This window comes from Protopterus annectens, chromosome 3.part0 (genome assembly GCF_019279795.1).
Source record: "Protopterus annectens isolate FY-2018-M chromosome 3.part0, PAN1.0, whole genome shotgun sequence".
NCBI classification, from domain to species: domain Eukaryota; kingdom Metazoa; phylum Chordata; order Ceratodontiformes; family Protopteridae; genus Protopterus; species Protopterus annectens.
In genome coordinates, this window is record NC_056731.1 from 264,412,983 (window position 1) to 264,426,748 (window position 13,766).

General features: G+C 43.9%; 1 protein-coding gene across 2 annotated transcripts in view; it reads left to right on the plus strand.

The window, feature by feature from the left end:
- ANKMY2 (ankyrin repeat and MYND domain containing 2) overlaps positions 1 to 13,766 on the plus strand; it is an 821,123-nt gene that overhangs the window by 639,545 nt on the left and 167,812 nt on the right. For both annotated transcript variants that reach the window (XM_044064747.1, XM_044064750.1), the window contains one exon: positions 41 to 176. In XM_044064747.1, the coding sequence (XP_043920682.1) occupies positions 41 to 176 (136 nt within the window). The remainder of the gene's footprint in view (positions 1 to 40; positions 177 to 13,766) is intronic.

The following is a 13,766-nucleotide window of genomic DNA, read 5'->3' on the forward strand; positions in this document are numbered from 1 at the left end:
ATGAGTTATTAATAGATATACATTTTCCTGATTTCCACAGTTTATTAAAAGGCAGGGAAAATGATGGATTTCCCGTTTACCAAGAGAAACTCATAAGAGAATGTATTCGAAAATTTCCTTATTGTGAAGCCACACTTCTTCATCAGCTTGTGACAAGTATTGCACCTGTAGAGATTGTAAGTAACATTTAATCTTAACTTCTCATAATGTTATACTACAATTTAGACATATCTGTGGTTCATTTTTTATTTATGAATAAATGGACTTAACTTTTTTTTATCATTGGTGTTAGTTACAGAACTGTATCACTCAGTAAAAGGTGTGCCATGACTGCATCTTTTTCCTGCATATGAGGGTAGTTATAATGAAGTTAAGGAAGTGGGGAATTTGCTCAGTTTGGTGTTCTGTAGCTGACTAAAAATGTTTACTGATAAATTCTGCCCTGCTGCCTTGACATGGAGGGCTAAACATTCATAGTGAACACAATAGTTTTATTTTTAGTTCAGATATACTTTTATATCCACAATCCCTCTACTGATTAAATGAGTTTGAGCCCCAAAAGTCCATATTTTTACCTTAACCGTGACTCATGTTTATAGACATGCTTGAGATGGCTTATTCAATTGCCTAAAGGAGAAAGGGATGGCAGGTTGTCGTGCTGGGGTAGAGTTCAGCCAAAGAAGATAGAAAAATGAATGGACAGTATGGTGTGTAGGTGTATAAATTTCAGCCACCGCCATAAAAAATATATGACAAACAGGTATACAATTATTCACCGCTGTCACCAAATATGTGATGAAAAGGGACATGATCTCTCAATCTACACCACTCCAGGCCAATAAGTATGTGATGGACGATTGGCCTTAAAGGGTACAGTCAATAGGCAGTGCTGCTTCTGGTAGTAATCACCACCTGTTACACTCAAATACGCTTTTCACCTTACAGCTGCAGTTTAGAGTGGCAGTCCTTCCAGTACCAACTAACAAATAGCAAAATCATCTTCACAAAGAAGAACATAGTTTCCATCTCTTTCTAGGATACCATCCAGCATTCTCTGGAAGATGATGATGAATTCTTTATCCCAGAAGGCACTGTGGCAGATTCTTACAACCCAGACATGATAGCAAATGATGATTTTTTGCTTGCTCTGAGTATCAGGGGTACGTACTAGTAACCCTTTGGCCAGTTGTTGTCAGATACTTAGTCTAACTAACTGTTATAAAGCTTCATATGCCCTGGTTCTAGGGTGTGCGTCTGCATTCATGTGGCTGTTTAGTTTTCTGTAGTCACTGTTAACACCTTGTGCTCCCTCCTTTTTGGTACCAGTATGACTGACACGGCCCAAGGACTATTGGATTCCTGCATTACCTAGAATTTAACACTTCCTATAAGCCCTCCCACACACTGTGCTTGGCTTGCAAGGAGCCTGTCTGACTTACCATTGGATTCCTATGAGCTGGGTACACCCTGGCTGATCACTGAATATGTCCTCAAATTCACTGCTCATATTTCTTTTTTTTTATTTTAACAAACACATTTACTATTAAATGGAGAATGATAATTAAGCATCTGGCATTACAGTAATAACTACTCTCAATAACATGGACAAGTCGTGTAATATTTTATTATAAAAATTCCTAAAAGAATATTGAACTGGTGCAATTACTCCATAGTGGCAACGTAGTTAACCCTTTGCACCAAAACTACTTGTTCAGCATGGACTCTAATCTGCATATATTTACCCCCGTTTTTTTATTTAACACACAAGTTAACCCAAGAGAACTTCTCAGATGAAAAAATACCAGAGCAAATGCAAACAACAATGCATCCACTTGTTACCCTGTTGGTGAAATTGTCTTTCTCCGTTCCCAATTGGCTTAGTTCTTAACAGTACTTTATGCTATATTATGAAAATGATATTCTGTATGATTGTTGCTATTCTCCTTAATGACTTGATTCCAAAATCCAAGTCTCTATCTCTAAAAGATTCCCTGTTTGATTCTTTTCCTTTCCACTTGAGTTATGCATATAAGCTTTAACTGCATAGCTTTAAAATACCCCTTTGCATCTGGTAAACCTAAATCGCCCTGTGTAATGAGAAGAATCAGTGTGTACTATTGAATGCTTGCCCTGTCTCTCTTCCTGCTCTCCTTTCAAATAAATTATTTTTTGTCCTGTATCTGTAAAAGCAAGCTACCATAGTGGATATCCAGCATCAACAAACTTTGCAATAAACACAAAATGTTGTGTCCAAGAAAACAAAGGCAAGGCCCCAACAATGGAAAAGCACCCTCCTCAGCGGCAACAGGCAAATTAGACAACTTGCCAAATACTCCAAGATCTCCTTTGAGAGAATCTTAGCAAGTAGATCCAAGGATGACCATAAGGCCTTTTACAGCTACATATGTATCCTAAAGGGTATGACCCAAGCAGGTGCAGAACTAGTAGCCAACAGTGTCATACACACTGACCTCTCAGAGATAATAAACCTGCTAGTGGATAGGTTTGAAAATTTCATTCCCTTATCCCCTCCTAAATTGCAACAAACCTTCTTTCAAACTCCCCCCTACCCTACATATCTGAAGAACAGGTCCTGAAAGCCTTGTCCAAAGCAAAAAACACAACCCCTGTGGGACCAGACGACATCCCAGGCTGTCTTCTAAACAGGATAAAACATGAACTTAGCATAACATATCCACTAAGTATATTTCAATCATAGCCTAACCACAGGCTTTGTTCCTGCAGAATGGAAAACAGCAACAGTTATTCCCCTTCACAAGGGTAGCCTAGCAACAGACCTGGGGAATTACAGACCCATAAGTCTGACCAGCCTCATCTGTAAGGCCATGGAACGTGTCATTATGGACCTCATAAATAGACATAGATGACCTCCAAACTCTGATCCTACCCAATTTGGCTTCGTGAAGGGCAGATCCTGCCTGTTAAATCTGGTGGATTTCTTTGAAAATGTGACCAAGGCCATTGATGAGGGCATATCTGTGCACACAGCATAACTTGACTTGGCAAAGGCTTTCGACACAATCCCACATTCAAACATTACTGATAAACTTAGCAAACAATGGAAATCCCTTCATTGTAAGAGGGATTGCCATCTGGCTCACAAAATGGGCATACACTATCAAAGTGGGTGACTCCATATCAGCCAGCAGACCTGCCAGTGGGGTGCCACAGGGATCAGTGCTGGGGCCCCCTACTGTTTGGGAGGGTCTCATGTAGACCAGCGATTGGTATATTAGTCACAATATCAAACTGAATTCTAAGAAATGCATCATCATTCCTTTTGACACAAACATTGTCCCTTCACACTATCATATCAACAAGAATACCCTAATTACCCTTGAAGTGGTAAGGGACCTGAGATCACAAGTTGACTCTGACCTTAACTTCGACCACCATGTCTCTACTGTAGCAAGGAAAGCTTTCTAATTAGCACACTTGATTAGTAAAAGCATCAAATTGAAAGCAAAAGAACTTTATAATCCCCCTATACTCGGGACTTATCCGGTCCATAATTGAGTATAACACCCTGTTTGGAATGTACCATACTAAGCACCTGCAGCAATTAGAGGGACCTCAGAGGCCCCTAACAAAGAAGATCAAGGGGCTCCAGCATGTGCGGTACACAGACATACTAAAGTCCCTGTCACTATACACCATAGGTTTATAGGTAGGTACTAGGCTGTTTGCCGTAGGGCCTATACAAGCCTAGCCAAAAAGGTACCCTGGCTTTTGCCACCCAAGAAAATTATTTTCCTGTGTCCCTCTCAAGCAGAACCACAGAATTGATCCCCGGGATGAATTTCCTATTACCCATCCAATCATCAAGATTTTTCTTGAAGAGTGCTAATGAGGAGCTCTGTTTGACATAGATAGGTAGTCTGTTCCAGAGTATGGAAAGTCTCTGGGACAGGAATCTATCCCTCCAGCATGTTCTTTTTATTGTGGTGACAAGGTTTAGGTCCCTAGAGCGTGTAGCTTGGAGGGATTGGGATTTCTTTAAGTGGAGCATGTCTAACAGCTCTAGGTTTGACATAGCTTTGTATGTTAGGCAGAGATCGCCTCTGAGTAGGCGATATGTGACGGAGTAAAGCTGGAGTTTTTTGAGACGGTCTGCGCAAGGCATGTGTTTGAGGCCAGTAATCCTCTTTGTGAGGTATTTTTGCGGCCTTTCCAGTTGTTGCAGATGTCTTGTGAGGTGCATACCAAAAGGGGCGTTGTACTCTATAATGGGTGTAATGATTGATGAGTAGAGGGGAACAATGACCTCTTTTTTTTCTGGACGAGAAACCTTTTGTGATGAGGTGTGCCACGTAGAAGGATTTCCTGACCACTGTGGCGATGTGTCCCAAGGTCCCTTATCACACTTTCGATGTTAAGTAGACTACCGCCTATGTGGTAGTTCATGGGTACAGAGTTTTTATCAAAGGGGATGACAATGCACTTTTTGGCATTGAGCTTGAGACCATGTCTTTGACACCAGGCATCTGTCTCAGTGAGGCCCTTTTGTAGGATGTCCACATCGTTAGGAGTTTTGATTATGGCGCCTAGTTTGCAGTCATCTGCGAATTTAGTTAGGCAAAGACCTTCTGTGTTAGCCTGTACTTCAGAGAAGTAGATACCAGACAGGAGAGGACCCAGGACTGAACCCTGTGGTACTCCACTTGTCACTGGTCTGAAGTCTGATTTGGAGTCTGCTACTTTCACAGTGTGGGTTCTTCAGTAAGACAGTTGGCAACCCATCTTGTGACATAGGGATTTATTCCTAGTTTAGTGAGTTTATCTATAATTCCAGAGTGGGGGATGGTATCGAACCCCTTTGCGAGATCTAGATAAGCTGTGTGAACCACCTTACCCTCATCTATGGCTTTGGTGACTACTTCAAAGAAGTCTTATCAGATTTAGGAGACATGATCTGCCTTTTACAAACCCAAACTGTGTGGGGTCCAGAGTTTGGAGATCTCCAGTGTCTTTGTTTGAGTTCCATGATGATATGTTCCATGGCTTTGCAGACCAGGCTCGTCAGGCTAATGGAGCGGTAGTTCCCGGGGTCTGTTGTGCCCCCCCCCCCTTTGCGGAGTGGGATAACTGTCTTGGTGTGCCATTCAATGGACACAAAGCCTGAGGTGAGGCTATGATTGAACATGGTACTTAGGTGGGGTGCCAGTACATTCTGTAGTTTATGTAGGAGGCAGCCTGGGATGTTGTCAGGTCCCATGGATGCTGTGTTCTTGGCTTTGGAGAGTGAGGTTTTTACCTGTGCAGCCGTGATTACAGGAACTTTGCATTCTTCCGGTATAAAGATGGGCACTTTAGGGGGTGAGAGGGGGGTAAATTTAGCACTGAACCTATCTGCCAGGATGTTGGCAATATCAGTTGGTTCTGTATATTTAGTGTCATTGTGCTATAACTCAGAGCAGATCTGAGTGTTGCCATTGAGATTTTTGACATAGCTATAGAATGCTTTGTGGTTGTCTTTAGAATCAGTGGCAATTTTGTTTTCATAACTAGCTTTGGAGGATTTTTTGAGGGATCTCGGCTTCTTACTGAGGCTGACCAGGGAATTTACTCTTTTTTTGCAACAGTTTCTTTCTTCTGTTGTAGAGTTTGTTTATGACAGAAGACCACCAGATTGGCTTCCTTTTTTGAAGGATAGCATCTTGGTTCTGTTAGGGATAGCACGTTCCATGCACTCGTGTAAGTGCTTATAAAGTGCATTTGTGTAGGATTCAGCAGTCGTACCTCTATTGTCCATCTGCATGGGTGTCGTGAAGTTTGCCACTTCTGTCTTAAGAAGCGTGAAGTTGGCTTTGGAGAAATTTTTCACGGTTGTTTTCCTAATGGGGGGTGGGAGCAGGATATGGATGTCTAGGATGATTAGCTTGTGGTCGGATCTGGCCAACGAGGAGCTGACCTCTGGTGTGGAACACCGGTCACCCATATTGGTGATGACCAGGTCTAGGATATTGCTGCCCCTGGTGGGGGTGTGGATAAGTTGATCCAAGGCATTGGAATTGATGATTTCCAGAAAACGTTGAGCAAAAGAGTTGGTACATGAGTAGTTTTCCCAGTTAATGGTAGGGTAGTTGGAATCATCCATTATTAGAGTGTTGGGTTGTACCTTAATATTTTCCAGTGTATCAAGAAAAAAGGAGTGGGAATCCTGGGGCAAGCTGCAATCTGGATTGCGGTTTTGCCCAGTGTTAGTTGAACTTGGATAATCTTTGATGCATTATGCTGAGCAGCTAGCTTGGAGCTGTGGATATCCTTAATGAATATGGACACGCCTCCACCTTTAGTGTTTCGGTCCGGGTTTGGTGGCCGAAAGGTGTGGTATGAATTATAGCCTGGTAATGTAGGGGTGCTCTCTGGAGCTTTGAACCAGGTCTCTGTCACTGCACAGATGTCAGTGTTCTCCATTTTAAGGAGTGCCTTGAATGAGTGCATTTTGAGGTTTAGACTTCTAGCATTGAGTAGCATTACCCTCAGATTTTGCTTGCTTGTACCTGTTACGGTGTTGAATTTGTCATTTGAACCTTGCCTAAAAAAAGGCACTATAGGGGTGGCAAGAGCCTTTGCCAGTATCTGGAATCCCAAGGGCAACAGGTGCAGGCCATCTCTGGCAAAGCAGCGTGGTCTGTCTATCATGTCATCCCAGGCAGACAGATACTGGATTCCCCAGAAGCTTAGCCAATTGTTAGTCAATCATTTTGTCCTTGTGCTGTGGTATCATTCTGGGTGATGGCAGGATGCTACTCAGGGCTAGGGTCATACCTGCCTGGGTTACAAGATCGGAGAGCTCCTCCATGTCTCTTTTCATGTAGTCCAGGGAGGTACGTCTCGGGTCATTCACACCAACATGGACAATGACAGAGTCATATTTGTACTTGTGGAGTGACCTGAGTGCGTGCATTATGTGGCAGATCCTGGCACCTGACAGTCAGCTGACAGTAACTTTTTACTTGTTTAGCCTGCTGAGTGGAACATCAGTGTACCTGACTATAGAGTCACCTATGACTAGAGTGCTGGGTACATTATGCCTTATGGGCTGTAGTTGAGTGGCACACTGAGTATGTGGGCTATGTGTCATTTGGGTTGTGTTGGGGGGTGGAGGTTGCTTGCATTTCTGCTTGGAGGTCTCTTGTTTGGGCAGATTTGTACTGAGAGCCTCCGCGAATGTAGGTGTTTGTTTTGTGCTTGTGTGTGTGCTTTGGTGGTGTAGGTTTTGAGGGACTATGTGATGAGTGTGGTGCGGTGCAAGTGTTTACCTTCTCTTGACTGTCTAGGCCAGTCTTTGGTGAAGAGAGCTTTGCTTCCAGTTTGGCTATACAAGTGCATCTCTCGCAGGACGTAGTGTTGGGTGGTAGGAGGAGAGGGTTGTCTGTGTACATGAGGCAATTGCTGCATTGTCCCAAGATGCCCTGATTCATCAGGTAGACAGGAGAAAACACCGGGAGCTGACCTTTAGACCTGCCTGAGTAGGTGCTTATTTATTAAGTACTAAAAACTGTTTTCCTGTAGACAAGTGAGGAAAGTTGAGTGCTGTAGTAATTTGTAACTTATTTAGTGCTTACAATGAGTTCTGAACAAGTACTGAGCTCAAAGAAACAGATCTGAGTGCTAAAACTAAAAAGCTGGCTAGTTGCAAGGGAAATTTTGAAGAACAGACTTTATGGCACCAAGAATAGTTTAACCCCAGATGTTCATCATGTTACCCTGCTGCAGTCATCACACTTGGGTTATCCTGTCGTCAGGCGGTCCCGCAGTCGGCCAGAATTCCAAAGTCTTGGTCCGGCGTCGGTTGCTGTCGCTTCTTCCCTGACGTCAGTGTGCCAGGGGTATAAATAATGCATCCTACGCCATCTTCTTCAGTCTTTCTTGCCGCGCAGTGCCCGAAGCAGAAGCAGTTCGCAAGTGCCGGTCGACCGACTCCTGAGATTTTCAAACTCGAATTTCAGACTGAAGTCTTCAATAAAGCTAAGTATGAAGTCTTCAATAAAGCTAAGTACCCCGTTGGGGAAACTTTTCTTGCCTCAGACTGATGTCAGGAAAAGTTAACAATTGTATTTCTTGTGGGAAACAAATACCTCATAAGGATTTTCATTCTTACTGCATACCTTGCCTAGGCCCAGACCACGATGTCACTAGTTTAATAAGCGTACTATAAAAAGACGCTTTGATTTCGCACGACACTACTTCGGTAGAAAATTTAACTACACTATGCCGTCGGAGCAACCGACTACCGGCGTGCACAAAAAACACAAGGATAAGGACAGGCAGCCTAAACCCAAGCCAGACTCCGAGGCCTCGGCTGGTCCGGTCTCCGGTTCACCGGTCTTCAGTGAGGCTCCGACGCAGCCCCTGACTACCGCAAATCTGGAACCAGAGACCGCTTCGGAACTTTTGGCGGAAAGTACAAAGCCGACGCAGCCATTTTGTTTAACCCCTACCGACGACACAGCGGAAAAAGATGGTGCTGCAGAAACACCTTCGGTTTCTGAAGGCGTCTTCAGACCAACGACACTCACCATTAAAACATATCCTAAGATGAAGACTCCTATTAAACCTAAAAAGACTGCACTTCAGTCCCCTGTTCAAGGCCCCATGCCTAAGAAACAGATGCTCAAAATGGCTGAAGATTTGATCTCTTTAATCAGGGGTTCCCAACCCCCTCCTGACAAAAGGCCTAGACGAGAGGAAGATTATGCATCCTCTAAACAAGTGTCTATTTCCTCAGGCTCTTCTGAGGACCAAGATTACTCCTTCTCCCCTTATGAAGATTCTGATGATGAGGATTCCATTCCCTCAGCTTCTCCCCCTGAAGACTACTTCTTTGGGGAAACTTTACACACTATGAGGGAACATTTTCACTGGGAAGGTCAGGACTACTCTGACTCAAAGAAAAGGCTCAGAGAGATTCTTTTACTCCCCCAGCACAGACCGCTTGCCATCCCCCCAGTTTTAGACATTGTGGATGATGTTTACTTAGAATCCAGTTTGAACCCAGACTCTCTGCCTCCTGCTCCGGCCAAACCTGACAGATACTACAGAGTGCCTGATTCCCACAAATTTCTTTACAAAAGTCCTGTTGCTGATCCAGAGACTATCTCCCAGGGTCTCAAAGGGGCTAAGGCTTCTATGGCAGAAAATCCTGTACCCTCTGAAAGGGACTCCAGAGCACTAGACAGGTGGGGGAAAAAGGTTTACTCCTCAGCCACTCTAGCTATGAGGGCACTACATTGCCAGTTTCACATGCTAAAATATCAGCAATTTCTAATGTCTCAGTTAAAACAAAAAATGAGCACACTCCCTCAACAGTCTGAATTGAAAGAAATGCAGGATCTGTTGCATGCAACTGAACAGGTGGGCAAACATACTTTACAATGTGGTTTTGATTCTTTGGAGGCTTCCTGCAGAGCAGCTGTCACTGGGTCTGTTATACGTAGGCATGCTTGGTTAAAGGAACAAACTCTGCCTGATCATGTTAAAGCAAAGCTTCTAGATGCTCCCTTACAGCAGGATGTTCTTTTTTGGAGTTAAAGCAGAAGAAGTCTTGAAAATGGAGGATAAGGCAAAATCTATGCAGACAGTCAAAGATTTCCTACAGGTACAGCCCCCTCGCTTCAGCAGAAATTGGCCAACAAAAAATTGGTCCTTTCCAGCTACTGACAGGCCACAGAGGGGTAAATACAGACATCCAAGAGGCAGAGGACAACCACAGGCCCAGTACAAACCTCGACAATGGGGTACTGCAGCACAGAAGGGAGGAGAACACAGGTCCCAAACTACTAGAAGGCAAACTCAATGACTTGCACCTCATCTGGCCAAGCAACACTCTCTTGGCAGCCCCCTTGGGAGGAAAACTCGCACTTTTTTCAGACAACTGGCACATTGTCACAAAGGACAAATGGGTCCTAGACATAATTTCACGAGGATACAGATTCCATTTTCACACCTTGCCAATGAAAAGAGGAATGCCAAACCTGCCACAAAATCAACGGGCAGAGGCACAAAAACAAATTACAGCTCTCATGGACATGAGAGCCATTCAACTGGTACCTACTCAAGAGCAAGGTCAAGGATTTTACTCAAGACTCTTTGTAGTCCCCAGAAAGGACAATGCCTGGAGACCAATTCTGGACCTTTCAATTCTAAACACTTACTTACAAGTACCCAAATTCAAGATGCTAACACTACAGCAGCTTCTTCCCATGTTGGGCAAGAAAGCATGGTTAGTAACGTTGGACCTCAAGGAGGCATACCTGCATGTCCCTATCAGACAAAGTTGCAGAAGATACCTCCGTTTCATTGCAGGTTCAACCCATTACCAATTCTCTGCACTGCCCTTTGGCTTATCTACTGCGCCCAGGGTCTTCACAAAATGCCTGGCACCAGTAATTGCATACTGCAGACAAAGAGGAATTCAAATATACCCATGCCTGGATGACTGCCTCATCTAAGCAGAAAGCAAGGATATCCTCTTACAACATCTGGCTTTTGTAAAACATCTTCTAAGTTGCCTGGGGTACACATTAAACGAAAAGAAATCAAAACTAGTACCCTCACAAAATATGACATTCCTGGGTGCCAGCTTGAATACAACGGCCCAGAAGGCTTATCTGACGCCAGACAAACAACTACAACTGACTCAATATTTCAAAACAATGGCAACAAAGACCCAACTACCTGCAAGAAAAATTCTGCAGGCCTTGGGCTTCATGGCATCTTGCATACTACTAATACCATTTGCAAAGCTGCATATGAGGAAATTACAGTGGTACCTAAAAAGCGTATGGTCTCAACACAGCCACAGCTTGGACACAATGATATCTCTCATTCCCTGCCTACAACAGGAGTTTCTATGGTGGTCACTGGCATGTCACTTCAACAAGGGTCAGCCTTTCACCTTGCCCCCAGCCAGGCAAACTATGACAACAGATGTATCGAATTACGCCTGGGATGCACACATGGCAGGACAGTGCGTTCAAGGCGTATGGTCTGCAGATCAAAGGAATCTGCACATCAATCAAAAAGAGATGCTAGCTGTACAGAATGCTCTGACAGCCTTCAAGAATCTATTACATCCAGGACAACTTACAATAAGGACGGACAACACCACAGTAATGTGGTACATAAACAAACAAGGGGGTACACACTCCTACCCTCTATGCAGGCAAGCAATGACCTTGTGGAACACAGCTCTGGCTTACCAAGTTCACTTACAAGCTCAATTCCTGCCAGGACAAAAGAACACATTGGCAAACTACCTCAGCAGAAATATCATGGATCACCACGAGTGGAAACTGGATCCACAAGTATTTGCAATGATAACTCAAAAATGGGGCCTTCCAGACATAGACCTGTTTGCCAGTCCTCAAAACTATAAAATTTTGTACAAGGGCACTTCACCATCAAGCTTGGAAAGTGGACGCACTCTCATTCAGCTGGAAAAACCTGACAGTATATGCCTTCCCTCCATTGCCTCTCCTCACAAAGGTGCTTCTGAAAGTCAGAAAGGAGAGACCACGACTGATACTCATAGCCCCAGACTGGCCATGCCAGCACTGGTACCCACTAGTGAGGAATATGGCCCAGGGCCCACCTTGGATTTTACCACAAACTGCCGATTTTCTCACACAGCAAAACAATCAGATTCTTCACAGCCAGCTAAAAACCTTAAATCGGGCTGCATGGAAAATCACCTAAACATCCAGCCAGCTCCTCTTTCCCAAGCAGTTTTGGATGTTATTCTGGTAGCTAGGAGGCCCAGCACCAGGAAGGCCTATGCGGACAAATGGAAAAGGTTTTGTGCTTGGAACCAAACTAAAGGCGAAAACACACTTCAGCCTCACCTGCCTCAGATTCTACAGTATTTAACTGAGATGTTGCACAAAGGACTTTTTTTCTTCCATTAAAATCCATGCATCAGCTGTTTCAGCACACTACAACACAGAACCACCCTTATTTTCGCATCCACTTCTAAGGCAGTTCCTCAGAGGGGCAAAAAAACATTAGGCCCCCCAGGAGAGCACCTACACCAACATGGGATCTCAATTTTGTTCTGGAAAAACTTACGCTACCTCCCTTTGAACCAGCTTTCTCTGCAGATCTACAGTTCCTATCATGGAAGACTGCCCTGCTGCTAGCAATAACTTCAGCTAGAAGAGTCTCAGAGCTGCAGGCACTAATGGCAGTGGAACCTTTCCTCATTTTCCATCAAAACAGAGTTTCTCTACGAACTAATCCTTCCTTCATGCCTAAGGTGGTTTCCAGTGTGTTTTTAAATCAAACCATTCACTTACCCACCTTCTTCCCAAACCCACAGAACAAAGGAGAAAGACTCCTGCATTCCTTGGACATTCAAAGGCAACTTCGCTACTACTTGGATAAAACTAAGGCTTTCAGAAAATCAGACCAGCTCTTTGTATCCTACGCTACAGCTTCACAAGGGAAGGCTATATCAAAACAAACCATTTCCAAATGGATAGGACATTGCATTCGTTTTTGCTATACCCATTATGGAAAACCAGTTTCTGCTACCATTAGGCCCCACTCTACCAGGGCAACAGCTACATCTACAGCCTTCCTCAGGGGGGTACCAACCAAGTAGATTTTGGAAGCTGCAACTTGGAGTTCAATACACACTTTTACCAAACACTATCACTTACCACTTTACTCTAAGACTAGGGCTGGCTTCGCCACTGCAGTTCTGCAGGGCCTTCTAGCCTCCTCTAACCCTCTATAACTCCTCCACCCATCCATAGCTTCGGGATTCTACCCAAGTGTGATGACTGCAGCAGGGTAACACAATGAACATAGTACAGTTTTGTACCTACCAAAAATGTAGATGTTCGAGTGTACACCCTGCTGCAGTCCAGGTTACCCTCCCTCCATCCCCTCTGATCTAACTGACTAAATCTATACAATACCTTCCTGATGTACTTGCTTATAGCTGGAGGGATTTTGTGTTTGTGCAAAAAATTACTTTATTTGGTACTAATTACTGACCACCTTTTTGGGGGCACCTGACATCTGGGGCAAGAAAAACTGAAGAAGATGGCGTCGGATGCATTATTTATACCCCTGGCGCACTGACGTCAGGGAAGAAGCGACAGCAACCGACGCCGGACCAAGACTTTGGAATTCCGGCCGACTGCGGGACCGCCTGATGACAGGAATAACCCAAGTGTGATGACAGCAGCAGGGTGTACACTCAAACATCTACATTTATGGTAGGTACAAAACTGTACTTTAAGTGGCGGGGGCAGTCCTGGACAGAGCAAATCCGTATCTGGACAAGACCTGCCACAGGAAAGGGGGGAAGCAAGCCTATAATTGTTTTTCCAGTAAACGTGGAAATGGAGAAAGCTGGAACAGAAGTTAATTCAACGTTAAGAAACTGAGTGGGTTGGCCTTTACAAATGTTCTCTATTAGATTAAGTGAACTAATGACACTAGACTGGGAGGAGTGTCACAGATCAAATATACAGTATGGGCGGGCAACTGCAAAGTCACCAAGTATAGGAACACACAACACTAGGGAGGGAAAAATTACAGTTCCTAGCTGTAGCCACTAAATGAAAGTTTTAAACAGATCAAGGAGCAGACTCTAGAGAATGCTTTTAACTGTAAGCAGACAATTATCAAAAATGCACAGAAAAGCTCGGATAGAGCAATCACAAACAGAAAATACAACTCTCAGTATGAAAAAGCAGTTTACAGTTAAGTAATTCAGTAAACATTCAATT